The following is a 27,233-nucleotide window of genomic DNA, read 5'->3' as shown; positions in this document are numbered from 1 at the left end:
ATGGGTAGTTCCAGGATAGACACAGACACACGCGACGTGTTGTGGTCTAACCCTGACAGGGTCAACCAAGGAGGGCTTCCTGGAGGAGGTGGTGTCTGAAATGGGAAATGATGGCCTGGCAGCCAAGAGGAGGCAGAGGGTGGGACTGAGGTAGCCGGTACTCCACTCAAGGAGGGCCACACACAAAGGCCTGGAGCCCAGAGAGAGGCAGGGAGCCAGTCACGAGATTCGCCACAGAGCCATGGAGTGCGAGCAAGACCAGCGGCCAGGAGGTGACTCAAGGGCTTCCAGGACCTGAGCCCAAGGGCTGCAGACGCCACATTAACTATCCCTGATCTGGAAAGAGGGAGTGTAAGTCACAAGGCCCAGGACACAGTGGACACAGGCTCACCCTGCTGCCTTCTAGCCACGGGATGAGGGATGGAAAAAGCACGGGTCTGGGAACTAGTGGGGCTCAGGCACACTGCCAGGGCACCACCCACGAAGGAAGCAGGGTGGCGTGAGCACCAGGAGGAGAGCAGTACAGGTCTGGAGCATGGTGGCGGGGGGGGGGGGCAGGTGTGGGGCACGCAAGCATGAACGAACAGAAGACCGTTCCCAAAGGCTGCCCAGGCACACACCCCCCCCCGCCCCCGGAGTGGACACACTGCAAAACACAGGGACATCTGCATGGCGATGAAATAAGCTGTTATATTTTACATAAGGGGACCGCTGCCGACAGCACAGGACCAAGTCACTCCCAGCCAAGGGATGATGAGGCTGCAGGAGGGTTATTCCCTGTGCAAGGAGTCGGGTCAGCTGGTGCTGAGGCCCAGGCCTCCCCCACCGGGAGCTCAGGCCCAGATGGGGCTCTTGAGTAGCACACAACACTGCTGGGCCCCTGCTCCACGAGGATTCCACCAGGCAACCTCAGAGCATCCCACCCTGCCCATCCCTCCATACACAGAGCCTGGGAACATGGGCGTGCTGGCATCCAGGTGACACCAGCCCCTGCCCTGCCCATTCCTCACGAGGCGAGTGTCCACCTCTTCTTGGTGCCTCATCATGGCCCTGGGACCTGTCACTCCCTCCTGCCTGCCACTCCTCCCATCCCACCCCAAAGGCCACACACAAAAACTCTGTGGAGCCTGCCTTCCCCTGGAATGGAGTCTGCTCCTGGAGACTGGTGGCTGGACCTGGGGGCGAGGGTAATTTTTCCGACGCCTCCTCGACTGACCTTTAATTACGCTGTTTGCCCAGCTCCCCAAACCATTAACTTCCACCTCACAGCAACCACACGTCAATTAATGGAGGGCCTGCTCCGAGCTCGAGCTCCGGAACACAATTAAGCGTGACAGTCCACAAATAAGAAAGAACTGAAGAATTAATTAAGGTCTAAACAAATTAATTACCAGTCCCCAATCAATTCCAATGCCAGCACACATGCTCCTGGGCTCACCGTCTTGCCTAACATCTCCCTGTATAAATAGAAACTGAGATTTCCCACATGATTGCTGTTCTAGACCAGGGCACAGGGAGGCTCTGACACCACCTTGAGGGAGAGAATTGGCTGCAGGGAGCATCCTCGGAGCTTTCCCCGTAGGCTCAGCACACACGCATGCGCACACACCAGTCCCACACACGTGCACGTGACCCTGGCTGGAAAACCAGGGGCTGATGGGTGGAGGGGCCCTGGTGGGATGCTGAGGACCCTGGCTGCCCCTGGACCATATCCCTCAGCCACTCGGCTGCAGGGGTGAGGGGAGTTGCTGGGTGAAATTGAAGGAGCCCTGGCCAGAGCCTGGGCAGCCCGGGCTTTGCCAGCTCTGGGTAACTCATAGCAAGCTTGCATTTGTCTATTCTCTGTAAAGGGGGATGCCTCGCTCTGCTAGAAGGTCCTCGAGAGAGAATGAGGACAAAGGTGGGGTGCAGAGGCCTGATGGGGAGACGTGGAGAGCTGTGAGGCCCCAAGGCATGGGCTCTGGTCACCCAGGGAGGCCTGTAGTGACTGTCACCGAGGTCCCCATGGGAAGGGGCTGATGGGGGTCTGTCCTGAGGCTGGAGAGGGGTGGGAGTAGTGGAATCAGGTGTGGGAGCCAGGGGTCCTATGCCCAGAGTGTCAGGCCTTTCTCTTGGGCAGCAGGGGAGCTTGGTGAAGAGAGGTCTCCACCTCCTGACCTTGAGCCAGAGCCTGAGCAGGACGGGAGTAGCTGGGCAGAGCAGCCTGGGTTCCCACCCGCCTTCCCACTGGAGGAGAGGGAGGAGGGCTGTGGGGGAGAGGGAGGAGGGCTGTGGCCACTGAACGCAGGGCACACAGGCCCTTTCACGACCCTCTCTCACCCTGAACTGCAGACCTCCTTCTGCTCCACACCCACCCCACCCCAACAACCGATCAGTCCCACTTGCAGCCACCCCCTCCCTGTGTGCACTCATGGCTCCGTGAGTCCTATCTCTCCATCAGGCCGGGGTCGGGGAGGGGGCAGGGGAGGGTGGGGCCAAAGGACCTTCTACAAAGTAAAGCAAGTCCTGAGCAGGCTTCTCTGTGGCCTTAATGGTGGCCTGGCATAGTCTGGCATCACTTGCTGTGGGAAGCAGAGGTGGGCGCCCGCGGGACCTTGGCCCTATGATGGGGCTGAGGAACACTCTGTCTGGCCCGAGGCAGAGGGAAGCCACATGCAAGGACTAGTTGGTGGCCTGAGAAGACCAGGGGCCTTTTAAGCCTCTGGATGGGGGGAGGCGCACGCCTGTTCACCCTGTACCCCACGGCATCAGCGTCCACTGGGGGTTGGCAAGTGCCCATCTACAGGTGGCCCGGGATGGACACCAGGGGCCAGAGAGATGGAAGCCCACCTGTGGTGAAGGAGAGGCTGGGGCAGGGGTGGAAGGCAGGCAGGCACACAGCCAGGTCTTGGGCAGTGTGCTTGAGGAAGCAGCCAGAAAGGGCCTGCTTCTCCCAGGATCCTGGCGAGCGGGGACCGTCAAGGCGGCCAACCACCCCTGTGTACACCCTGTGCAACCAGCTAGGAACACGCAGGATCTCACGATCCTCCGTGGTGGCCGGACCAGCGTGAGTGGCTGCGGCTCCTCCCTGACAAGCAGGCAGGAGAGGAATGGCTGGAGCCCAAAGAGGGATCAGCCAGAAAGCCTCAGGTGGCGGCGGCAGAGAGGGTCCAACCTGAATGCCGGGACCCTCCTCCTGAGGGAGCCCCAGAGAGATTAAGACCCTTCCAAGGTCACACAGCAAGACGGCCAGCAGAGCAGGGCTGGAATGGGACCCTGGCAGAGTCTTTACCTGAAGTTTGGCTCAAGGACAGATTACATCTCGATGGAGACCAAAAATCCAGTCCAGTGCAGCTGAGAGCTGCCCCTCCTCAGGCTGCATCTGACCCTCCCGCTCGGGATGGCGGGGAACGCAGGGTCGGCAGCTGTGTTCACTCAATTAGGCTCCTTAACAAAGTCAGATCTAAAGAGTTATTCCATTAATGGCCCACGCCAGAAATAGCTGAGAGTTCATTAAAAGTGTGGAGTTGCTATAGCAATTATCTGGGTCGGCTGAGGACCAGCCGGGTGGTTGGTCCTGGGAGTTCATTAGCCTCTGGGCTCCTGAGGAGGTGGGGCTGCTCAATAATGATCTCCCACCTTCTCGCAGGAGCGTTGCAGGTGCTTCAAAGCACTTTCCTATGAATGGAAAGGGTCTGTGGTCTCATTTGAGCCTCAGCTCAAGCTTGGAGGAAGGTAGAGGTGGGTGCCCCCATATCACAGATGGGGAAGCTGAGCCCTGGAAGTAAAGAACAGGGTTGGGACCATGAGCTCGGGTCTCAGGCCAGGCTCTCCAGATTGAGCTTTGGCACTAGGGAGGTCACATGGGACCTCACGCCCTTCCTGGCCCTGCCCCATCTCTGTCCTCCGCCATCAGATGGGGAACTTGGTGTCATGACTCAAACACTTGTTCTCTTTTGATGACTAATGGTGGTCGGCCTTGTGTTTCTTTCAGGGTTGTATATTTCTTTGTAGTTTTGTGGGGTTTTTTTTAACTTTCACTGTGGCAAAATAAGGTATAGGCTTCTTAAGGGCCAGGCTGGGCTTTAGGGAACCCCAGGGCCGAGGCCCAGGGCATCTATTGTGAGCTCAGGGTTTCAAGAGCAGCAAAAACTCTGCTGAAATCATGCACAAGTGCACACATGCACGCACACACACACACACCCTGCATGCAGCTTCCTATTAGTGGAGGCTCCTGAAATGCAAAGGGCCCACCACACAAGGCTTGGAGCCCCAGACTAGCGGGAGCCTTGAACCTTCCCTTGTGTCAGCAACCCCTGTGACAGGCTGGTAAGGCCGATGCACCCCTCCCAAAACAATGTCTCTGAATGCATAAAACAAAATATGTAAAATCACAAAGGGGTTATATTGAAATAAGCTATCCAAATGCTTTTTTTCAATTGTGATACAGTAAGAGATGTGATTTTAAACTAATGAATTAATGGAGTTCCTGTGGTGGCTCAGTGGTTAACAAATCCAACTAGGAACCATGAGGTTGCGGGTTCGATCCCTGGCCTTGCTCAGTGGGTTAAGGATCCGGCGCTGCCGTGAGCTGTGGTGTAGGTCACAGACGTGGCTTGGATCCCGCATTGCTGTGGCTGTGGTGTAGGCCAGGGGCTACAGCTCCGATTAGACCCCTAGCCTGGGAACCTCCATATGCTGCAGGAGGGGCCCAAGAAATGGCAAAAAAGACAAAAAGAAAAAAACTAATGAATTAAAAAACAAGATCTGCCAGTGGGTCTATCAAGTACCATGATTTTGAATTAGTGCTGAGCATAAGTGATATTTTAAGAACTCTGTAACGACTGTAATGTGACATGAAATTATCTGTGATTTCTACTGCTGACAGTCACAGGTCCTGCTTGTTACTGTGATTTGCTGCCTATATTCACGATGGAAGAAAATGTTAAATTTCAGTTAAAGGTTAGTATACTTTTCCCAACGGAGTTCATGAGATCCACTGCATCTTATCTACGGACCGCAAGGCAGAGGGTGTCTGAGGACCCCGGGTTAAGAATGTCTGTGCTGGAGTTCCTGGGGTGGTTCTGCGGGTTAAGAACCCGGCTAGGATCCATGAGGATGCAGGTTTGATCCCTGGCTTGGCTCGGTGGGTTGAGGATCCCGTGCTGCGGCATAGGTCAGATGCGGCTCAGATCCTGTGTTGCTGTGGCTGTGGCCGGCAACTGTAGCTCTGATTTGACCCTTAGCCCAGGAATTCCCATGTGCTGCAGATGTGGCCCTAAAAAAAGCAAAAACAAAAAAAGAATCCCTGTGCTAAAAGCAGTATCTCAGGCAGAGCTGGAAGGTGGGGCCCCTGTCACCCTTTCTTCTATCTGCATGCATTTTATTCCAGTCGCCCCAGCTGGGAGGCCCCCAGGGGCAGAAGAGGTGTGGCGGGACCGTCCAGTTTCCCCAGAGGCTGGCAGCCCCACCTGCCCACACGCACACGCTCTCCTCACTGCACAAGTCTTACCTACGGCGGGGAATGGCACGAATCTCTGGACGAGGAGGCGGGTGGCTGGGGTGAACTTGTTGGCTTTCTGAACCAGGACATTAAGGCCCACCTTAGAAAGAGAAAACAGAGAGGGTGTGTGATGCTTCAGCACCTGTGGGAGGACGGGGTGGGCTAGGGGAAGAGCAGCGACTGAGGGGTACCAGCCTGCCCTGCACCTGCACCCCAGACCCTCAATCCTCAGCCTGACTGGGTGCTGCAGAGCCGCAGTGCTATTTAAAGTACCACTGCCCAGTCATCCCAGAGGGAGAAGAGCATCAGTCGCACACACAAACACACACACACAGGCGCGCACACACAGCCTCTCCGGGGAGAGGAAAAGTGATGGTGGGATGGCTGCTATTAGAACACAAAATCTACAAATAAATGAAGCATAGGACCTTGTCATTCCCACCCAGCCTCTTCAGCAGCACCTTTCCAGGGCCCGGCCAGAGCAGGCGGACTCAGCAGAGGGAGACCCACAGGTGACGAGAGAGCTAAGCAGAGCCGCCCAGAGCGGACGTCCTGGGCTCACTGTCCATCTCCACTCAGACTCCAGCTCCCCTCTCCCAGCCCAGGCCACCAGGGCCCCCCTTGCCCCTTGCCTTGGGCACTCCCACTCCACTCCATCCCCCACGCTGACTGCATCTTCCTGGAACACAGGTCCAGTCCCCTCCACCAGGACAACACCTCCCCCTGGCCTGTGCAAGACGGTGCAGACTCCTTCATGCAGCCGCCTCGGCCTCCATAAACTCACTTCCCCATTCCCCCATCACCCCATGTTCTGTCTGCCCCATCCAGTCAGCTGAAACGCTGCGTGAATTTCCCACCTTGGGGCCTTTGCTCGTGCAGGTCCCCGAGCCCCAAGTGCCTCCCTTCCTGTGCTCCAGTCCACGTCTGTTCTTTAAGGCCCACCTCTGCGCTCCGCCTCCAGGGTCACTGACTCTGGGACTCATTTCCCCTTTCTCTGCCTCCGTTTCCTTGTCTGTAAAAGGGGACGGTAATAGCTCCAGCGTCCCGTCCCGAGGCTGTTCCAGGAGTGGCTGTAAAGTGCTCAGCATGAGCACCTAAAAGACCTCAATAAATGAAGCTGTATAGGAATGATGTCACCTCCCCCAGGCAGAAAGCCGCCCCCTGGCACATCACCAGCCCCTCCTTCCCAGCTCTAGGAACCCTCTTTGGCGGTCTGATGTCCCCTCCGCAGTGACAGGGAGGGGACGTGCCTTCTTCTTTGCACACCGGGTCCCTAGGGCCATGGATGGCCCGTAGTACATGCTCAGTAAAGCAGCAGCTGAGGGATAAACGCAAGGAACGACTGAAAAGATGGAGAGATTAGCAAAGGCTGGAAGAGGGGCTTTTGGAGGAGCAGGAGGTGGGGTTATTCTGGGGAGGGTTAGGCTGGGGAGAAGGACCTTTTGGAAGGAAAACAGCCTGAGCACAGAGACAAAAGAGGATGCCTGTGGCCAGACCAGAAGCTGGGTGTGTAGAGGTCTTTGTTCCCCCGAACTGAGGCCAGAGACAGCCCTCCCCCATCCATCGTTCCTGAGAGGAGGGGCAGCAGGGGCGGCTGTGGGCCTCCTGGCCTGACTGCCCGGACAGCCTGCTCTCGGCTCTGGCGCATCCGGTGGCTCAGCAGGTCCTGGCTCTGGCCTCAACCTTCTGGGTTGTTGGGGGAACCGCAGAGCCTTGGGAAGGCCTCCAGGGCTGTGGGGGGCCCGCAGCAGTCAAATCAGAGCACGGCATGGCAGGAATGGCCCAGCCCAGGCTGCCACTGTGAGACCTGGGAAGATAGAAGTGCTAGACCGCCAGCCACCGGGCAGCCCAAGCCCTGACCCTGGAGCCAGAGCACCATCAGGCAAACCCAGCCTGGGCGCTCAGGTGCTCATCTGAAGCCTCCAGCTGGTGGTCAGTGCCCAATTCTTATTCTCTCTGCCCATTCAAGGGGAGGCAGGGAGGCAGAGAGACTCGTGGCAGCTCAGACACACTTCAGTGTACCGGGGCAGGCTGGAGATCTGCCAGCCCACCCTGGGCCCGGCAGCCCTGATGCTTCAGGGCTGCCCCTGGGACACAGATGGAACTCTCCAAGTCGCAGCAGCAAGTGACTATCTCTGTGACTCAGAAATGGTCCCCCTCACCGCCCCCCTCAATACCAGGGAATATGTCTCTCAGAGTGCCAGTGTGGAGAGAGGCCAGGGGACACACAGGAGGGCATCAGGGGTGAAGCAGAGGAGGGGAAAAGGGCATGCCTCGGGCCAACCACGTCATGTGACCCAGCTTAACTACAGGCTTATGGATAGGGCACCTCACCCCCTTTTACAGGTTCAGAGACATTCAGACAGGTTCAGAGAGGTTAAGTCCCTCTGCCCAAGTTCAGACACTGAGGCAGGTAAAACGAGGATCCAAACCCAGGGTCTGCTAATTCCAAAGCCTCACTCAGCCGCTGTGCTACTTGCTTTCCAATGGTCCTCCATCTCCGCGAGCAATGTCTGACATGCCATTTTGTTTTTAAATTACTACAAGCCAGGAGTTCCCTTTGTGGTGCAGTGGAAACAAATCTGACTAGGAACCCTGAGGTTGCGGGTTCGATCCCTGGCCTTGCTCCATGGGTTAAGGATCTGGCGTTGCCGTGAGCTGTGGTGTAGGTCACAGATGCAGCTTGGATCTGGCGTTGCTGTGGCTGTGGTGTAGGCCAGTGGCTACAGCTCCGATTAGACCCCTAGCCTGGAAACCTCCATATGTCGCAAGTGTGGCCCTAAAAAAAGCAATAAATAAATAAATAAATGCCATTTAAAACTGGCTGTGTGCACTGCAAAAGCCTCCCTGAAAGACCTGCATGGAGCTGGGGCCCAGATGAGTGAAAGGCAATTCCAGGCAGAGCTACCTCTGCCCTCAGTAGCTAGAAAACAGAAGATCTGGGTCCAAAACCTCACACATCTGTTTGGAAAGATGCAGGAGATGCTGGAGGAATGGGGAGCAGGAGTCAAGGAGACAAGCCAGCAGGGAGCTCGAACCCTTCCCCTCACTGCCTCTTGGAGGCAGGCATGGCGGAGGGCGAGAAGGATTAACGGCCATTGGCTGCAGCAAACCCTCAACCCTCCCACCTACCCTCAAGCCTTCCCCTCCTTGGCTGGCTGCTCTTGCCACCAGGTAGGACTGACACAGCCCAGGGTGAGTGACTCAGCCTGTCTCCCCCACCCCAGCTAGGCGGGAGGAAAGAAGAGAGAAAACAATGCTTGGGTCCCCCTTCTCTGGCCACCTCTTCCCTGAAACCCACCTGGGTCTCCCCAGTATGGACAGGTGAAATTTAGTGAGGCACACACACTTTGCTAAATGCAATGGCCCACAGGCCTGAGCCCAGGGAAGGGGCTGCAACCAGCAAAGTGGGGAGAAGGCCTGGGCACATGTGCAGCCACAGGCTCACTAAGAGTTGGTGAGGTCACCCATCCACTCGCCTAGGATGCGCCTGATGGCAGGAAGGCATGCATTCAGGGGAGACCCCCCAAATCAGGGCTTACTGTTCCTGCAGCTAGGATGGCCACAGCCTGGGAGAGAACCAGGGTGGGCTGCAGACTGGGGGTTGGGAGCCCGTCTGTTCTGGTTCCTTGGGGACCCTTTGGCCTGGAACATTTGGTGGAGCCCATTAAAATTAAAAAGCCAAGTGGCTGGTGGCTCTGAACGGCAGCCCACTTTCCCTGGCATGGTGGGTCCTGTTTAAGGGAACCAGCTGGCATTAATGGCACACAATTCATCACGAACAGCAGCTAGCGATCAGAAAAATCTGAGCTAATAATCAGGTTCGGGAAAGATAATGAGATATGGAACAATCACTGCTGTGGGTCCCCTGGGGTCTGTTTTAACAGCCTCCAGATAAGCCACAAAATAGAAATGAACAAAACAGGGGCTCCATTTCGGTGGAAGGGAACACAAACAGGGTGTGGATTCCGCACAAGAATTCCCCATGTGGTCAGCAGACAGGGGTCCTAGGAGAAGCCAAGAGCCCAGGACCAGTGAGCGCTCAGAATTGGCCTGAGGAAGCAGCAGGCTACCTGCTCTCTGGCTACCTTCTCTCCAAGCTCTGGCCCCCAGACCAGTGAATTTGCCACAGGCAACTGACGGGGCCAGAGAAAGAGGAGGGAAGACCAGCTTCCTGCAATTCCCTCCACAATGGAGGTAAGTGCTGACCAGCACCAAGAACTGGGGAGGGGTGGGAGCTCCCGTGATACCAGACCTTCAGGGACAGCTGATGGCCGTCTCCTTGAGTAGGAAGGTCCTTCCAGGCCAACAGCAGCCCAGCTTCTGCAAGGCCAGCGAGGAGCCATTGGATGGGGCTGGAGCAATGCCTGCATCACCCAGGCTGTGTCGCCACGCCAGCCCACACATCCGGTCCCCTGCAGGATGCCTCCATCTCGATGGGCTTCAAGCACTCTGCCGGCCCTGCAGCCACAGCAAGCAATGGTTATCTTGCTCTTCCTCACCCACCCCTGGCCGCCTCTCCCATTCCCAGCTCAGCGCCTCAAGTCAGAAACACAGGGGTCAACCTGGACAGGAGCCTCTGGCCCCCCACATCCAGCTCTGGCCCAGCCCACAGCACAGAGCTCCGTGTTCTGTGGTTATCTTGACTGCAGCTGCTCCTGTCACTTATTCCCTGGACAACCACTCACCCCCTAACTGGGCTCCTTGCTTGCCCCCCTTGACGCCTCTAATCCACTCTCTACACAGCAGACAGAGCAGTCTTCTAAAAATGGATACCAGGGAGTTCCTGTCCTGGCCCAGCGGAAACGAATCCGACTAGGAACCATGAGGTTGCGGGTTCGATCCCTGGCCTCGCTCAGTGGGTTAAGGATCCAGGTTACTGTGAGCTGTGGTGTAGATCACAGATGCTGCTCGGATCTGGCATGGTTGTGACTGTGGTGTAGGCCTGCAGCTACAACTTCAATTCAACCCCTAGCCTGGGAACCTCCATGTGTCATGAGTGTGGCCCTAAAAAGACTAAATAAATACATAAATAAAAACGGATTCCAATGTGTGTTAGCCTTTCAGTGGCTTCCCCCACACTTAAAGACCCACCCAGCCCTGCAGGACTGCCTGGACAGGCTTGCAAGCCTCCAGCCATCTCGCCACCACCCCACTCAGCCCAAGAGCCAGTCCCTCTTCCCTTCTCTGTCTCCCCCTCTCTGTCCTTGACCTTCCAGCCCTGCCCTCCTTTGGCTTACTCACTTTTCATCTTGAATGTCAGGCCTTCAGGGAGGCCTCCTCTTCCCTGGGGGGCTCCCCTCTTGCAGCCTCTCGCAGAGGCTGGAAAGCTTCCTTCCAGATACTTTTCACAGTCTCTAAGTATATTCATTTACCCTCTGAAAATGTTGGGAGTCAAAGTAATACAGGGATATTAGTAAAAATAGAATCACCCTGGGAGTTCCCGTCGTGGCTCAGTGGTTAACGAATCTGACTAGGAACCATGAGGTTGCGTGTTTGATCCCTGGCCTTGCTCAGTGGGTTAAGGATTCGGCGTTTCTGTGAGCTGTGGTGTAGGTGGCAGATGCAGCTCAGATCCCAAGGTGCTATGGCTGTGGTGTAGGCTGGAGGCTACAGCTCCAATTAGACCCCTAGCCTGGGAACCTCCATATGCCGTGGGTGAGGCCCTAGAAAAGGCAAAAAAAGACAAAAAAAAAGAATCACACAGAAATATTTTTACCTGTGGACTCTACTAAATCCTGTCTCTCCCGATAGGCCCTAAGCGCTAGGTCAGGGCCTGTGCACACACTCATTCCTCATTGAGTCTCCCGTGCCTGGTGAAATGAGTAGGTGCTTAATCAATGTTGCTAGATAAATCAAGTCAATGATTTCAGGGGCAGGAAAAAAAAAGAGCCACGAAGGAGAGCTGCCTTGTGCAACCACCGCCATCCACCTGAGCAAACACAGCTCTGCAGTGCAGGGCACAACTCTAAGGCCACCTGAGCAGATGGCCTTAGAGGAGGTAGGAGGGGCCTGGGGGCGGGGCTACGAAGCATCCAAGGAAGGGGCAGCCCAACTGAGCCCTGAGGGAGAGCAGGAGGCAGCCAGGTAAGCAGGGAGGGGGGACTCAGTGGGCTTCAGAAGGATGAAATACCAGGTTTCTGCAGCTGGCTCTGTAGACTACTGGCAGCTGCCATAAGTGGGACCGAGGGTCCTTGGAGAACAATGGAAGGGGCCTGTCTGAAAGGAGGGATGGCATTAGGTCAGAATTTAGATCTACTCTTGGGTGGTGGATAATAATACAACAAAATGGTCAGGGAGGTTTTTTGTGGGTCCTGGGGAGCAAGGATTAGGGCAGGTCAAGGAATCTGGGAGGTACCAAAAATGCCCACCAGAGGGCGTGCATTGTAGAATTAAACTCTTGGTAATAACCAAGACCCTCTCTGGAGGTCAATTATCCTGCAATCTCAGCCAGCCTGTTGCTTGGCAGCATGTTCAAGAGCAAAGGGCTAAGGTCGCCAGGACAGAGTTATGCGGAGGTTCAAACACCTGTCAGCTCCAGCTGCAGTTGTGTGGCTTCTTTGCTTGCAACGGTGACCAGCCCTGACCCCTGAACCATGCCCCACAGGAACCTGCTGGCCACCTGCTGGAAAACCAGTCACATCAGACCCCTTGCATCCAGGAAGGGGCAAGAACTTGCCCTCTCCAAAACAGTTGTGGAGTTGATATTTGCATCAGACTTGACACGGCCAGCATCACCATCTGCCGGCTTCCAGAAAACTTCAGATTCTGAGAGAGGGCCCTCCAACCTGGAAGGCATGCAGAGTGAAAGTGGTGAGACAAGAGTGTGGTCTGTATTCTCAGGCAATTGGCCTCCTACGTCCATCAGCCTCAGAGAAGAATATCTGGGTCTGAGCTATACCCTGGACCACTAGAGACACCTCGAGCTACGCCTGGACCACAGAGGACACCTGAGATGCAATCTGGACCACGAGGTCACCCAGACGTACACCCTGGACCACAGAAGACACCCTGAGGGACACCCTAGACCATGAAGGACACCCTGAGATACCAAGTGGAGCACAGAGGACACCCTGAGGCACACCCCGGATGATAGACAACATCAAAAACGACACCCTGGACCACGAGGACACCCCGAGACATGCTCTGGTCCATGAAGACACCCCAAACCATACCCTGAAGCACAAAGACACACTGAGCTATACTCTGGACCATGAGGACATTCTGAGGGATACCTTAGACCATGAAGGACACCCTGAGCTACCACTGGACCACAGAGGACACCCTGAGGCACACCCTGGATGATGGAGGACACCATGGATGACACCCTGGACCATGAGGACACCCTGAGCTACACCCTGGACCATGAGGACACACAGCTGTACCATGGCCCATGAGGACACACTGGGGGACACCCTAGACCATGAAGGACACCCTGAGCCACACCATGGACCATGAGGACACTGGGAGGGACACCCTAGACCATGAGGGACACCCTGAGCCACAACTGGACCACAGAGAACACCCCAAGGCACCGCTGGATAACGGAGGACACCCTGAGCTACACCCTGGACCACAGAACACACACTGAACTAAACCCTGGATCACAAGGATACTCCGACTTATACCTCCAAGCACAGAGCCAGCCAGGTAGAGTCTTGCAGAAAGCCCAGGAACCAAACGTGCAGGTGAGTGGAAGCGCAACCTCTCATTATACTTAAAGAGCCTGTCAAGAATTTTCTTCCAGTCCCCAGTGTTCTCAGGGCACCTGCAGAGGGTCTTGTCTACCGGGGGACATGGTAACATAGCTCCTCCAACTTGAAGCCAAGAACACTGCTCAGCTTTTCTTACCTCCTCACGACACAGGGGAGCAGGAAGAAAAATGTGTCTTTTTGTTAGCAGGGTAGTGTCCGATTAAGCCTGATGTTTATTTTTTTATTGTCGTTTTAGGGCCCTACCTTCGGCACATGGAAGTTCCCAGGCTAGGGGTCGAGTCGGAGCTACAGCTGCCAGCCTACACCACAGCCACAGCAACGTGGGATCCGAGCCTCATCTGTGACCTACACCACACCTCATAGCAACCCTGGGTCCTTAACCCACTGAGTGAGGCCAGGGATTGAACCTATAGCCTCACGGATCCTAGTCAGGTTCATTGCCACTTCACCACAACAGGGACTCCTGATTAAGCCTGCACTGAATCCCAACTCTAGCACTGACCTCACCTCTGTGCCTCAGTGTCCTCAGCAGGGTCCCCTCGTGGTGTCTTCTGTGGTCCAAGGGGTATCTCGGGTGTACCTTAGGAGCGGGACACCCAAACAGCATGTGGCACACCGTAGGCGCTCCATAAGTGTTAGCAGCTATGACTCTCACGGGGACACGGAGCTCCAGGAAGCAGTGGGAGCTGGAAGAGGTGGGTGTCCAGCCCAGGGACCCCCGGGATACCATTTGTGCCCACTGTCTAGGTTAACAATCTCTGCATCCTATACAGAAAGGACCCCCAGGGACCAGACCCTTTAGGAAAAGAAGCCAGCACTTCTCCACCAGCCAAAGTCCTTGGCCAGCCAGGACCTGGCTGAAGGCGAAGCATCTGACCATCAGGCACGAGGCCACTCTTATACTCTGGCTCCATCATCCAGCTGCGGACTGTTCACATGGGTCTTTAGCCTTGAGCCTTCCTCTCCAGCCCCAGGTCCACTCTTATCCAGGACCTTGTGTCCATGAGGGGGGGTTCCTCAGCTGGGCCTGCCAACCCCCGGCGACTTCTCCTCCAGCTGTCTTCTGCCTGCACCCTCTGCAACGCCCAGGTCCCTGAGCCCAGGCGGGGGCTCCTGGCCTGACGCTCCTGACTCCTGACAAGGCGGTCACGGTGTTTCGTGATGGGTCCCTGCTACCCCCACCCCGCTTCATTGTCACCTCATCACCATTACTCCTTACATGGCAGCCACACTCATGTTCTGACGGCTTCCAGGATCTGCCAGGCTTTCCTTCTCCCGTGTGCCTCTTTGTGTGCTGTGCCCTCTTTCTGGACCCCCCCAAGCCTGCCTTCGCCTCTCTCCAGTCTTATCTTACAAGCGTCAGCCCTGTGTGACTTCGGGGGCCCTCCCCTGGGCCCCCCCACACCCACATCACCTTCGTCATCATGACAGAGACACCACAGAGTATCCTCAGCTTCCCCTCTCAGCATCTTGAAGGACACACCAGTCTGTGGGACCCCCAGCCCCTGCAAACTGCCTGGCACCCCTGTCCCCCTGAAGAGAGTGACGGGGTCTCCCCCAGGGCTCAGGGGGGCCACCACAGTCGTGCTCAACACACACACCCAAACTCATGCACAGTTAGCGCTGACAGAACTTCCTTTGTTAAAAGACAGCAAACTGCTAGATTTCAAAAATAACTTAAGACGAAATTTCTTTTTTATTCCCAAGCAAGAAGCCAGACATTGCCAGATCTATTTAGAGGGTTCACCAAAAGGCTGCTAACCCCTCCCCACCGCCCCTGGCGGGGGTCCTGCCACCAGGGTGAGGCCGCAGTTAGGGGATATGCACCCTGGGGATCCCTGATTCTTGGGGCTGCTGGCCAAGGTTGGGGGCCCTCCAGAGAGGGGAAGAGGGCTCTCCTGGGTCCAGAGAGGAGGCTGGCCTCCACTCCAGCTGGTCCTCCGTCCCGGGGATCTGCCCTTGGCCTGTCAGCCCCCATCCATGCCGCCTGCTTGTAGGGACTCATTTTAATTAATGTCAGAACGGGGCCAACCACTGGGGCCGTGACACTTGTTTGCAGGTCATCTCCTCTTAACAGGCTCACCCGGGGGGCGGGAGGGGCAGGCAGGAGGACCTGTCACAAACTGAAGCAGAGATCAGTTAATGAGGCTGCGGGGCCTGGGCTTCCAGAGAGCAAGGCAAAGGAAAATAAAATAAAGCCTCTTTTTCTGGAGGTTTTGTGATTTACACACACAAAAGAAAAGCAGGCAGGCTGCAAATTTTCCAAGTCAGAAACTCCACTCCATCTGCCGAAGTTAGACCCTCACGGCTGGAAGGTGTCAGGCAGAGGGACACTGCCACTCCGGGCGGAGCTCAGAGGGGCCTCCTGGAGGCCGCAATGGGTCAGCAATCTAATGAACGAGTACTTATGGCCCACTGCTCGGTCCCCCTCTGTGGGGGAGAGGACACAAGGCCTGTCCCTGCTTAGCTTGAAATAAGAGGACAGGACATGGGGCATAACTGACTGTATGAAAAGGATGGAAGTTTCTAGGACTTGGGGCTGGGGTGGTCAGGGAACACCTCCAGCTAGGTGGGAAGGCGGAAGGGGGGGTCCCCCAGGCCCTGCGGGTAAGGCCCTGGGTCTGAGAGCCCCAGAGGGACCCAAGCCCCCCATAACGCTGCAGCTTGGGCATCAGAACCCCCACCCCACGATCTGGGCTGGCTCTGGCCTTATGAAGTGGTTCAGGTGGAATGACAGGGCTGCTTGCGTGGGACAGCGAGGCCAGGGTAGGCAGAGAGCCTGGGAGGAAGAAGCCCACAGGCCCAGCCTGCAGAAGGGGGATGTCCCCCACTGTGATCCCCTCCACTCCAGCCCCTCTCGGCCAGGGCAGCTCAGGATTCTCCCCAAGTGGCTTCCCAGTTCCCCGTTCCTTCCCTGGAACCTCAAAAAAGGAAGATGGGATTTTCAAGCTGCTAAACTAAACAGAGCCATCAGCTCCTCTTGTCATAGGAGCAGGAAGAAGGTGACAGGGCCCTTCCCCTCTCTCACAAGAGCTCCTGGCCCCAGGCAGTAACCCCCCAAAATCAGAGATCTCCAATATGTAGAACCCTCAAATGAAGTCCCAGGCTAGGCCGTGGGACCACCAGGGTGCGTGAGTGATCTCCTGATGAGCCACTGAAATAGACTGGGCAAGGTCTGGCTTCGTTCGTGCTTGGGGTGAGACATAAGGATTCGGGGAAGGAGAGTGAGTTTGGCCATGAGATGGGGAGCAACCCCACTTAAGAGCCATTTGGAGGTGATCTGGTCCCCGTGGGAACAGGGTAAACGAGACCATCTCAAAACAGCTCCAAATCCCTATTTTAGGAGAAGAGTGAAATAAAAGTACCCAGGCATGAACAGTCATTACACCGATTTAATGACATGGGAGATGAGAAAAGCGGGTTTCATAAAAAAGATTATTATCTGTGAATTTTTAAAAGCTTTCATTCCCTGGAGTTCCCGTCGTGGCACAGCAGAAACGAATCTGACTAGGAACCACGAGGTTTTTGGGGTCAATCCCTGGCCTTGCTCAATGGGTTAAGGATCTGGCATTGCCATGAGCTGTGGTGTAGGTCACAGATGCGGCTCGGATCCCGCGTTGCTGTGACCGTGGTGCAGGCTGGTGGCTACAGCTCTGATTGGACCCCTAGCCTGGGAACCTCCATATGCTGAGGGTGCAGCCCTAAAAAGACAAAAAGACAAAAAAAAAAAAAGTCTTAAAAATAATTTGCATTTCCTTATTATTTTTCTCAATAAGTACGTGTATAGTAGATGTATTTATTATGCAAGGATAGTGATACATAATGATAAAAATATTGAAGTTGTGACTTTGGCCTCTGGAGGGGGCTATAGGAGACCACCCAGCCAGGATAGAGAGAGGACCAGCTGGAGGTGCAGGGGTGGGATGAACAGGCCAAGGTCTTGGGAACTTGGGCTTCCACTCTAGCTCTGGCCCAGTCTCCTCACAGTGTCACCTGCCCTCTGCCCTCATCTGGGATACATCCTTGTGCTCACACAGTCAATCTACAAACCTCCCCTACTTAGCTGCTGCATTCTCAAAACTCTCTGGGATTCAAAATGAGCCTCCCTCACCTGTCTTGAGGAATTCACAGGACTCTGGGAGGGCTTAGACATGTGACCACATGACCAAGGCCACCAAGAGGGGACTCAGGGAACTCAGGTAAAGAGCAAAGGGGAGGTGACATTTGGATCAACCTTGGGGATGGATCACGAGCCCCTCCACTCCTGCATCACAGCCACATCACTGAGCACGAAGAGCAGCTCCTCTGAGAAGGATGCTTGGTGAATCCGGGCCCCCCTAGGGCAGACGTCCTGGCCCCTGCTGGAGTGTGTAGCCCTTCCCATGGCCCCTGGGCACCACCTCACCTCCCTGCCTGCTCTCCCAAACCTGGAGCTCCAGCCTGTGTTCTCGCTCTATGAAAGTGTCACCAGGGCCTACCCTCCTCTGCCTAGGAAGATGGCCCTGACGGCCCCCACACAGAAACTTCCATCTCCCCCACCGCTGCCTGGCCCTGACCCTCAGACCAGGTCTGGCCTGAGATACTGGGAGGGGCAACCGCAGAGCAGCAGGATGCAGAAGATGGGGGGAGGGGGAGTTCGAGGCTACTCACAGCGATGGAGACGGCACTGATGACGGCTCCCAGGTAGCCCTGGATGAACTTGGACACAGGTGAAGGCTGGAAGACAGACACAGCATTTCAGGTCCACTGGGTGCCCGCAGCCCCCACGCTCCACCCTTGCAAATAGCCCCAGCCAACAAGAGGCACTCCTGCCCACCAGCCTGGAGGGGTAAGCGAGAAGAAAGTCCCTCTGGAAGCCAAAGGGATCCAGGCCTCCATCAGTGCAGCTCCACACATGGAAACACAGGGCAGCTGTGTCTGGAGAGATGCTGAAGGGCCCACTGCACTTTTGCCCTATTCTAGAAAGGTCCTTGGCAGACCCTGCCGCCTGGAGGTGCAGAATAGTGAGGGCCAAAATGAGACGTTTATACAGCTGGGACATTTCCAGGTTGGGAAGCTAAATGTGGCACCCAGAACACTTTCTAGGTGAAAATAGCAGTGTTAAGACTGGCCACAGTCTGGCTGGCTTTCTCAGGTCTGGTCAACCATGCTGCAGCTGGACTTCTAGGCCCCTCAAAGGCGGTCGCTCAGTAATTCTATGGGAAAACGGATCTCAAGTTGCAACCCAGAAAATGCAGAGCAAGCCACGGAACTTGCCTACGCAATAACAGCAACTTTGGAGATGTTTGGTTTAAGGTAAACTGGAGCCATCCAAGCAGAGGCGTACATGAGTGAAGCAGGGACATGGGTGAAGCATGAGTGAGACGCGGATGGAAGGATTAGACGGGAGGAAGGAGGGTGTCCTGAGGTTCCCACTGCCACCTCTTCCTCTCAGCGTTAGAAAATGCACAGACTCCTCTCCAAACCAACAGCGCCCCACCCCCCACCCCCGCCCTGGGGGACCTAGATCCTCCTCTGCTCTCCCTGCCTTTGGGACCAAGAGGAGAGGCAGCCTTGCCAGCCAAGCAGGGACCCAGCACCTTCCCGAACAAGAGAAAAAGGCCAGGACCTCCATTGTGAGCTGGTCCCAGGAGTGCAGGGGACTTTGGGGAGGACACGAAGATCCTCTCAGACCCCCACCCCCACCCCCAAGAGAAGCCCTTTAGCTTTGCAGCCGGGGCACCAAGGCAGCTTCCAGGGAAGCTTGGAGGGCACTTTAGAGGAATTCAGCCCCCATGTGGCTGATGCTGTCCTGATCCAAGATCTGGGTATAAGAGCTGGGGAAGGGAACGGTGAGGCAATGGGGCTTAGCCCTTCACTGCCCCCTCTTCACCTCCGAGTTTTGTTTCTTTTTGTTTGTTTTTTGCTTTTTAGGGCCACACCCACAGCATATGGAGGTTCCCAGGCTAGGGGTCTAATCGGAGCTGCAGCCACCGGCCTACACCACAGCCACAGCAACACCAGATCCGAGCCGGGTGTGCGACCTACACCACAGCTCACGGCAACGCTGGATCCTTAACCCACGGAGCAAGGCCAGGGATCGAACCTGCATCCTCATGGATCCTAGTCAGATTCATTTCTGCTGAGCCATGTCGGGAACTCCTCATCCCCGCGTTGTGAGGGCCTCCCCAGTGGGGGCCCTCCTGAAGCCTGACAGTGGAGCCCAGAGGAGGCAGCCCTGATGGTGACATGCCACATTCTAGGGAGGGGGAGGGTCACAGCCTGAAGCCCACCCCCAGGTGGTGGTCTGCGGTGCTTACCTTGGTAGCATTGCGGTTTGCATAGTTGACACAGGCGTTGTGGCTCTGGTTCAGCCACTGAAAGGCAAGGCGGGGGCGGGAGGGAAGAGAAGTCAGAGGAAGTGTGGTCACCTCCCTGGAAGCCAGGCCTGCACCTGGGAGACCTCATCCCTCCAGAGAGGCCTGGGTCTCTGGTTCATGGTAGTTCCATCTGTCTGACCAGTTAGCATGACCAGTCACCATGGTTTGCAGGACTGTGCAGGTCTGGGCATTGAAAGTCCCCTGTCTTGGGAAATCCCTTAGTTCCTGGCAAACCAAGACACGGGTCCCACCCAGCCCAGTGGCCCATCTCAAGCCAGAGATGCTCCTCTCTCCCCACTTACGGTGTTCGCCCCAAATGGGCCCCGCTGCCTTTGCCACATCATCCTTATTACATTACCTACTGGACAGAAGGTGGACACGCAGGTCCTGGAATGACTGACAGCCCTGAGGCTCTTCCAGAAATACCCAGCCCTGTGTCCTGCTCCAGCGGCAGAGCCCGGACATGGACACTGGGAGGAGTCTTTTTCAGGAAAGATGCTGACATTTTCTTCTGCAGACAGTCAGGTTTTTCTTCCTGCCCCTCCTCTACACAGCACACACAGAGAGCCACAACCTGCACTGTCTCCAAGGGCAGAGACCAGGGTCTGTGATGCTTTTCCATCCAGCCACCCCTGGGGTTACCTTCCCCGCAAAGCTGGGTAAGGCTGATGGCAAAATGAGGCCGTCGGCCTTGAGGCCACTGGCCATGGGACGAGCATCCTGTTGAGGGCACCAGCCAGCCCTCCTGCCACCCATGCAAAGGTTAGAGCATACATAATGGTCCAAGACTCAGGCTGCTGGGACCTGCTCAACAGGGCCCAAAGTTCTGGGGTTTCTCCCAGTGACTTCTGGGTTGGGAAGGAGGAGGAAGCAGGGAGACTTTCCCCAAGGGGCCTGGATGGAGAGGAGACACTGAGACAGAGCATTCTAACCAGCACTTGGTAGGCCCCCCCCCCTTCAGGAGCCCTCTGCTTGCTGGGAAGCTGTTACCTGCCAGAAGACAGTGGACGCCAATGTCTGGTTGGGCAAGAGAAGACCAACCACCTATGAGAGAGAGAGAAAAGGTTGAAGAAGGCAAAAAAAAAAAAATTCCCTACACCTTTGCAAAGAAAAATGACACAGTCATGGACAAAAGGGAGCTGGATCTGTACAAACAGATATGTATGATGTGTACGCACAAAGTACTGCCCACAGGGAGTTCCCGTCATGGCTCAGCAATAACAAACCCGACTAATATTCATGGACGCAGGTTTGATCCCCGGCCTCGCTCAGTGGGTTAAGGATCCAGTGCTGCCATGAGCTGTGGTGTAGGTCGCAGATGCAGGTCAAATCCTGTGTTGCTGTGGCTCTGGCGCAGGCCGGCAGCTGTAGCTCTGATTCAACCCCTAGCTTTGGAACTTCCCTATGCTGAGGGCACAATCCTAAAAAAAAGGACTGCCCACAGTGAGATGGTGTATGATGAAAAAAACTTGGTTTCAGAATTATAGAATCTCATTATAAGCATATACCCCATTTTTTTAATGAAAGAAGGAAAAAAGAAAAAAAAAGAAATCTTGGAGCTCCCTGGTGGCTCAGGGGTTAAGGCTCAGGTCATCACTGTGGCGCAGGTTTGATCCGTGACCTTGGAACTTTCACAGGCCTCAGGCATGGCCAAAAAAAGAGAAATCTCATCATATATATGCATATACACAAACACACATACATATACATATCTCTAGGCATAAGAAAATCTGTAGCACAGCATATAAGTGTCCCTGAAGGTCAGGTGACGTGGCATTTTTCTCACATTCTTCTTGAATATTTCTGTATTCCTTTAACAGCAGACATGCATGTTTTCATAGTTGGTGGGCAGGGGACCAATGAAAACAAACCAACAAACAAAAGGATCACCTTCACTTCCACCCAGGTAACCCAAATTCTTCACAGCCTAGCCATCCAATAGGATTTTTGTGAGGGTTAATAAAAATCATTTCAGGAGTTCCCATCATGGCTCAGTGGTTAACAAATACGACTCGGAACCATGAGGTTTCGGATTCGATCCCTGGCCTTGCTCAGTGGGTTAAGGATCCAGCGTTGCCATGAGCTGTGGTGTAGGTTGCAGACCTGGCTCGGATCCTGCGTTGCTGTGGCTCTGGCATAGGCCGGCAGCTACAGCTCTGATTCGTCCCCTAGGCTGGGAACTTCCATATGCCACGGGTGCAGCCACAGAAAAGACAAAAAAAAAAAAAAAGAAGAAGAAAGAAAGAAAAGAAAAGAAAAATTCATTTCAAAGGCCTTAAGGGTTTTACAAAGACAAATTTTGGGAAATTTGTATATTATCTCTGGGCCCCCATGAAGCAAAACCTACCCTATGTTTAAGCCATTGAATGAGTGTTTGTTGAATGTGTGAGAGAATGAACGAAGATGTACATATAGCCAAGTCTGGTGACATAGGCGTGGCTCCATTATTTCCAAAGCCTAAGTATCACCTTAGATCTAGACTCACTGTCTTTGCTTTTTAGGTTTAAGTCAAGATGAATTGTGTGATGTTGACACTGACCAAATCCTGGACATCACGGATCCATGGGTATCTCTCAATTTACCTTCTTTTTTTCTTTTCTTTCTTTTTTGGCCACACCCACGGCATGCCGAAGTTCCTCGGCCAAGGATTGAACCTGTGTCATAGCAGTGACCTGAGCTGCTGCAGTGGTGACAATGCCAGATCCTTAACCCACTGAGCCACAAGAGAACTCCTTCTCTCAATTTTACCTTCTGAATGCTCGTGTGCAAAATAACATCTACCAAGTACTGCTGCATATGGAAAAAATGTGCACAACCATCCACATATTGACTTATTTATTATTCCTGTAGATAAAATGGCTCTTTGGCAAGAATTCCTGTAAGGAACAAGTATAAACATTCAATTCTATGCAGTAAATCAAATTCTAGACATCCTGAGCAGCATTAGTAAATCATGTTTTAAACATTAAAATGTTTTAAAACAGCGAACATGCATACACATTTATATTTATTGGCCCATATCAGTTTGAATAAAATTACATAATGTAAAGCCATTCCATGGTGCCGATGAAGAATTATCTTCTGATACTCTTCTCCCCAAAATAAGATCCCAACTCGATGTTCCTTTGCAACGACAGCTCAGTGTGCTGGAGTGAGAATCAGGAGAGCTTGGGTCTCAGCCTCAGCTCTGACCCCGCCTGAGCTCCAGCATTAGACATTCCCCTTTGGGGTTCCAGCCTTCTCACTTACAGAGTGAAGAGGCTGCCCTTGGAGTCTTAACTCAGTTTGAATCCTAGTCTCAGGTTCCACGGAGTAGGTGTGAAATCCACAGAGACCGTCCCATTGTCTGTAAAGGGAATTCACCCCCATCGGTCCTGCCGAGAAGGAACGCAGGGGGACCAGATCCTCTCCTAGTCCCTGGGTGCAGGAGCCTGACCATAGAGAGAAAGCTGGGCCTAGAGAGGCCTGAAGCTGGAAAGAGCGTGAGCCTGAAGGGGTGTGTCGCATGTGCACATGCGCACAAGAGCCTGCGTGGATGTACGGATACACTTGTCTGTCTGGCTGCCTCCCAAAGTCTGAAGAAATAAAAGCTGTTTTTCCACTGTTGGGACCTCAGCACATCATTCCCCCTAATCCGTAGGTTTATAAGCACCCTGTGCTATGAAAGACATTGCCTTCATCCCCTCAGTCCCTATGGCACACCCCCCTACTGTGCTTGGGCCACCAGGAGCATCATAAGATGCAGCCTATGGGACTCACTGTATTTACCAGACAGCTGTTGTCCAGGACACTCACTGCTCATGACGTCCCAGGGTCCCTTTATGAAGCCTCTTGGGGGAAATTTTCCTGATCTCAGGATCAGAAATTGATGCTTTTGAACATCTGGTTTGCATCTGTCTTGCAGACATTGGGCATTGACCTGTGTCACTCTTAGCCCTGACTGTCAAGAAGCCCAGGTGGGATCTCCATGACCCACACCTGCCAAGGGTACAGATGTCATTGTGTGTATCTGTGTCCAAACTTCACTCCTGGTTTCATCTTATCCTTCCTTCCCTAATTTTTTTTTTGTCTCATTTTCATCTTCACTTGTTTTTTCTTGTGGCCCATAATTTTTTTTTAAATAAATTTTTTAAATAATTTTTTTTTCGTCTTTTCCAGAAAAAACCAGAGCCCTAAACTTAACCAAACTAGTACCCAGGATATGCCACACACACACACACACACACACACACACACAGAGCTTTTTATCTTGTTGGCCAGTGTGTTCAGCTTCCATCCCAAACTCCTGCCCTATCACAGCCTGATGTCATGCTGGGCACCTGTGACTCCCCATGCTTTCTTAAAGAGATGGATTGACTGATTTTACTAAGCATTGCTCCTTATGTCACTTACCATACCCTCGTTATAACTCGGGAGCTCAAACTAGAGATTACTTTCTATATTTTGCAAATGGGGCAACTGAAGCTTAGAGAAATTCGGTGGTTTGCCCAAGGCTTCAAAGCAAACTAGAGCAAGAGTCAGGTCACCTGATTCCTGGCTTGGGGGCCTCGACTCTGATTTTAGGGCCCCCTTCTCCAGCTCATCTCCCTGAATACAGAGTCACTTTCCACGCCCATCTTCAAGCATCTTCTATGCACCGAGTTCCATATTGCTCCCAGTGGGGATTGCCAGAAGAGGCGGATATACAGCCTAACCACAGTAAACACAAAGACCAGTCTGGAAAATGTATGAGAACTTTTACAACTCCCGGGGCATGAAAATGGCAAGGTAGGCATTCCTGTGGCAGCTCGGTGGTAACAAATCCGACTAGTATCTATGAGGAGGTAGGTTCGATCCCTGGCCTCGCTAGTGGGTTAAGGATCTGGCATTGCTGTGAGTTGTGGGGTAGGTCACAGATGTGGCTTGGATTCCCTGTTGCTGTGGCTGTGGTGTAGGCCGGCAGTTACAGCTCAGATTCAGTCTCTGGCCTGGAAACTTCCATATGCTGCAAGTACGGCCCTAAAAAATGCAAAAAGAGAGAGAGAGAAGGAGGGAGGGAGGGAGGAAGGAAGAAAGGAAGGGAATGACAAGGTGGTTTAATTAGGTATTTGGATGTGTATAAAATGCATAAAGTTTAACATCAAAGCAGGAGTTAAGGGAGAGATCAGTGTGCCCTGGCTCTCTGCCAAAGGCAGCGGTGGGATGGGGCCGAGGGGTGCCTGTGCAGGCTCAGGAACTGGGACCAGCCAACAGACTGGCCTCATTGAAGGAGGAGGTTGGGGCAAGCAGTCCAGGAAGGGTGAGGGATGAAGGCAGCCGAGCACCACACTGCACCGGCCAGAGGGGCCCAGGGGAGCCGTCAGAGGCTGAGGCAAGAGGAGCAGGGATCCCGCCTTCGGGGTCCGACCGTCAGGCTGGGGGGCCCGGGAGCACACGGGCGCCAGCCTCGCTCCCTATTAGGCAACACGCGGCACCATCTGCACAATCCCAGGAGCAAGAGCAGATATTTTATAACTTCCTTTTTTTCTTTTTAAGTCTAAATTAAAAATAAATGTTCCTTCAGTTCTCAGATGTATATCTCTGGTGCAACCTGCCTACATTCCCTCCCGCCGCCCTTTCCAGAACATGGCAGGGGAAAGAAGGAAAGAGATGAATAGAGGGAGCCAGTCCACCGGCTCCAATGCCAATGGGCTGCACCTCTTCCAAGAGGGAAACGCTTCAGGCGTGGCCACGAGGCGGGTGGAGAGAGCCCAGAACACGCCTGGGACCAGGGAACGTGGAAGGAGAGCCGGCAGCCAGAATTTCCAGCCCAGCCTGCAGGACCCCGGCCAAATCGCACATCCTCTCTTTGCTCCCATTTATAGCTCCTAATGCGACTGGGGTCCCCTCCACAGCTCCCACCCCCGGCAGCCATGCTCTCGGCACATCTGTCTAGCTTTGCCTTCCTGCCCCTTGGATGGGCAGCCCTGGGGCCCCGGGGATAAACACTCAGGCTCTGGTTGCAGAAGGAGATGGCCTCAAATCCTGGTTCTAGAGTTTACCCACTGTGTGACCACACACAGGTAACCTGAGCTCTTTGTGCCTCTGTTTTTTCATCTGTTAAATGGGGATGATCCTGGGACTTCTCTACATGACCACGAGAGGAAGAAGGCATGGAAAGAATGTGGCCTGGTATCTGGCACACGAGTGCTCGCTAGGTGTTAGTATCATTCCTCTCTTTCCATCTCATTCTTTTCCAGTCATCACTGGTCCCATTTCTCTGAACTCGACAGCGTGCATCATACAACTGAGTATCATTTAGCCCCATCTTATATTTAAACACAAGGCTTATCCCTCAAAGGATGGTGAGCTTCTGATAGTAGACCCAGGGCTTTTCTCTCTGATGTCCCCAAAGCACTCAGCATAAAGCTGGACCCGCAACACACCCTGCAAGAACATTGCTAATTCATTATTAAGAACATGAATTAGGGAGTTCCCATAGTGGCGCAGCGGAAACGAATCTGACTAGCATCCATGAGGATGTGGGTTTGATCCCTGGCCTTGCTCAGGGGGCTGGGGATCTGGCATTGCCGTGAGCTGTGGTAGAGGCCAACAGCTACAGCTCCGCTTCGACCCCTAGCCTGGGAACCTCCATATACCGCACATGTGGCCCTAGGAAGGAAAAATAAAGGTGGGGAGAGAATTAATTTTTGGCAGGGAAAAGACCTATGCTGAGCTGTGATCAGGACCGCCATCACCCATCTTTTCCTTACTTCTTTTATTAAAGTCAGATTGCATGGGGGTGTTGGCCTTTGGAGAGGGGGGTAGATTGAGCTTTTCCCCTGAATCTTCATTCCTCCTTGGATCCATACTGATGCCAAGGGAGGAATATATTTCTATACTCTTGGGGTTGCTTGGCCATATGACTTGCTTTGGCCAATGGCACATGGGAGAAAGTGGTAGTGTGGCAGTTCTGAGCCCAGGTCCCAGAGGCCTCATGTGTTTCTGCTGGACTCCTGTGCTGCTCACATTGCCAAGAGGAGACGTCCCGACCAGTGTCCTTGTCCAAGGAAGATAAGACGCAAGGAGCAGTGTCCAGCCTGGGGGGCTGAGCCCAGATCTGTAGTAAGAGGCAGACCTGCCTCGGTCAAGCCCAACCTAGACCATCCAAACCCCAGGTAACTGCAGATTCCTAAGCATGAATGCTTATGGCTTCCACTGAAGTTCTGTGGATGTTTGTTACACAGCACTATAATCAACAACAGCAGATTAATACAGGAATTACCACATCTGAAGGGTGAATATGCTGGCCTTCCTGGCAAAATTCTGTACCATCACTAATGTACCTAGAATAATGTCTTCCCTATTGACGCTGGTTCCTGAGCAGCCTAGCTTATCTACCCACTCCACCTGCTGACCATTGGCCCAATTCTGGGGTCTCCCGAGCTGGTCCAGGAAGAAGGGAAGTTTGTGATAGAGCCTCATCTCAGGACAGAGTCAGGAATGGGGCCAACTGCACCCATATGGCAATGGGCTCACATGAAAAGTCACATCTTCACTTCAGGTCTCCTCCTTCAGAAGGTTCTAACCTTTGCAGAAAGATAAGGTCTCCGGGTGGGAAGGAGGCACTGCCAAACAGCTAAACCTGCTAGGCCACAAGTGGGACAGAAACAGCTGCCAACAAGGACAGGGGAACAAGGCTGCTGGTCACAATTCTGT

At 54.1% G+C, this 27,233-nt stretch overlaps 1 protein-coding gene and 1 long non-coding RNA gene across 5 annotated transcripts in view; both read right to left on the bottom strand.

Annotated features, from left to right (window-relative positions):
• The window catches only part of SFXN5 (sideroflexin 5), a 133,969-nt gene that overhangs the window by 39,723 nt on the left and 67,013 nt on the right, over positions 1-27,233 (bottom strand). For all 4 annotated transcript variants that reach the window (XR_014841694.1, XM_003354772.6, XM_085018916.1 and 1 more), the window contains exons 7-10: positions 20,547-20,600; positions 19,497-19,553; positions 17,848-17,913; positions 5,492-5,582 (exon numbers count right to left, since the gene is read on the bottom strand). Coding sequence is in view for 3 of the 4 variants with exons in the window: in XM_003354772.6 (XP_003354820.2) it covers positions 5,492-5,582; positions 17,848-17,913; positions 19,497-19,553; positions 20,547-20,600 (268 nt within the window). In the remaining variant the exon portion in view is untranslated. The remainder of the gene's footprint in view (positions 1-5,491; positions 5,583-17,847; positions 17,914-19,496; positions 19,554-20,546; positions 20,601-27,233) is intronic.
• Positions 6,340-12,270, bottom strand: LOC146404728 (uncharacterized). Its single transcript, XR_014841695.1, has 4 exons — positions 12,162-12,270; positions 10,727-10,860; positions 9,738-9,943; positions 6,340-6,494 (listed from the first exon to the last, which is right to left on the bottom strand). It is a non-coding gene; the product is annotated as an uncharacterized LOC146404728 (long non-coding RNA).

Source organism: Sus scrofa, chromosome 3, assembly GCF_054392235.1.
Source record: "Sus scrofa isolate SSC_HxYL_T2T_F1_AM1 chromosome 3, Sscrofa_HxYL_maternal_Yorkshire_Landrace_v2.0, whole genome shotgun sequence".
In the NCBI taxonomy this organism is placed as follows: domain Eukaryota; kingdom Metazoa; phylum Chordata; class Mammalia; order Artiodactyla; family Suidae; genus Sus; species Sus scrofa.
This window is presented reverse-complemented; position numbering and strand designations above follow the sequence as displayed.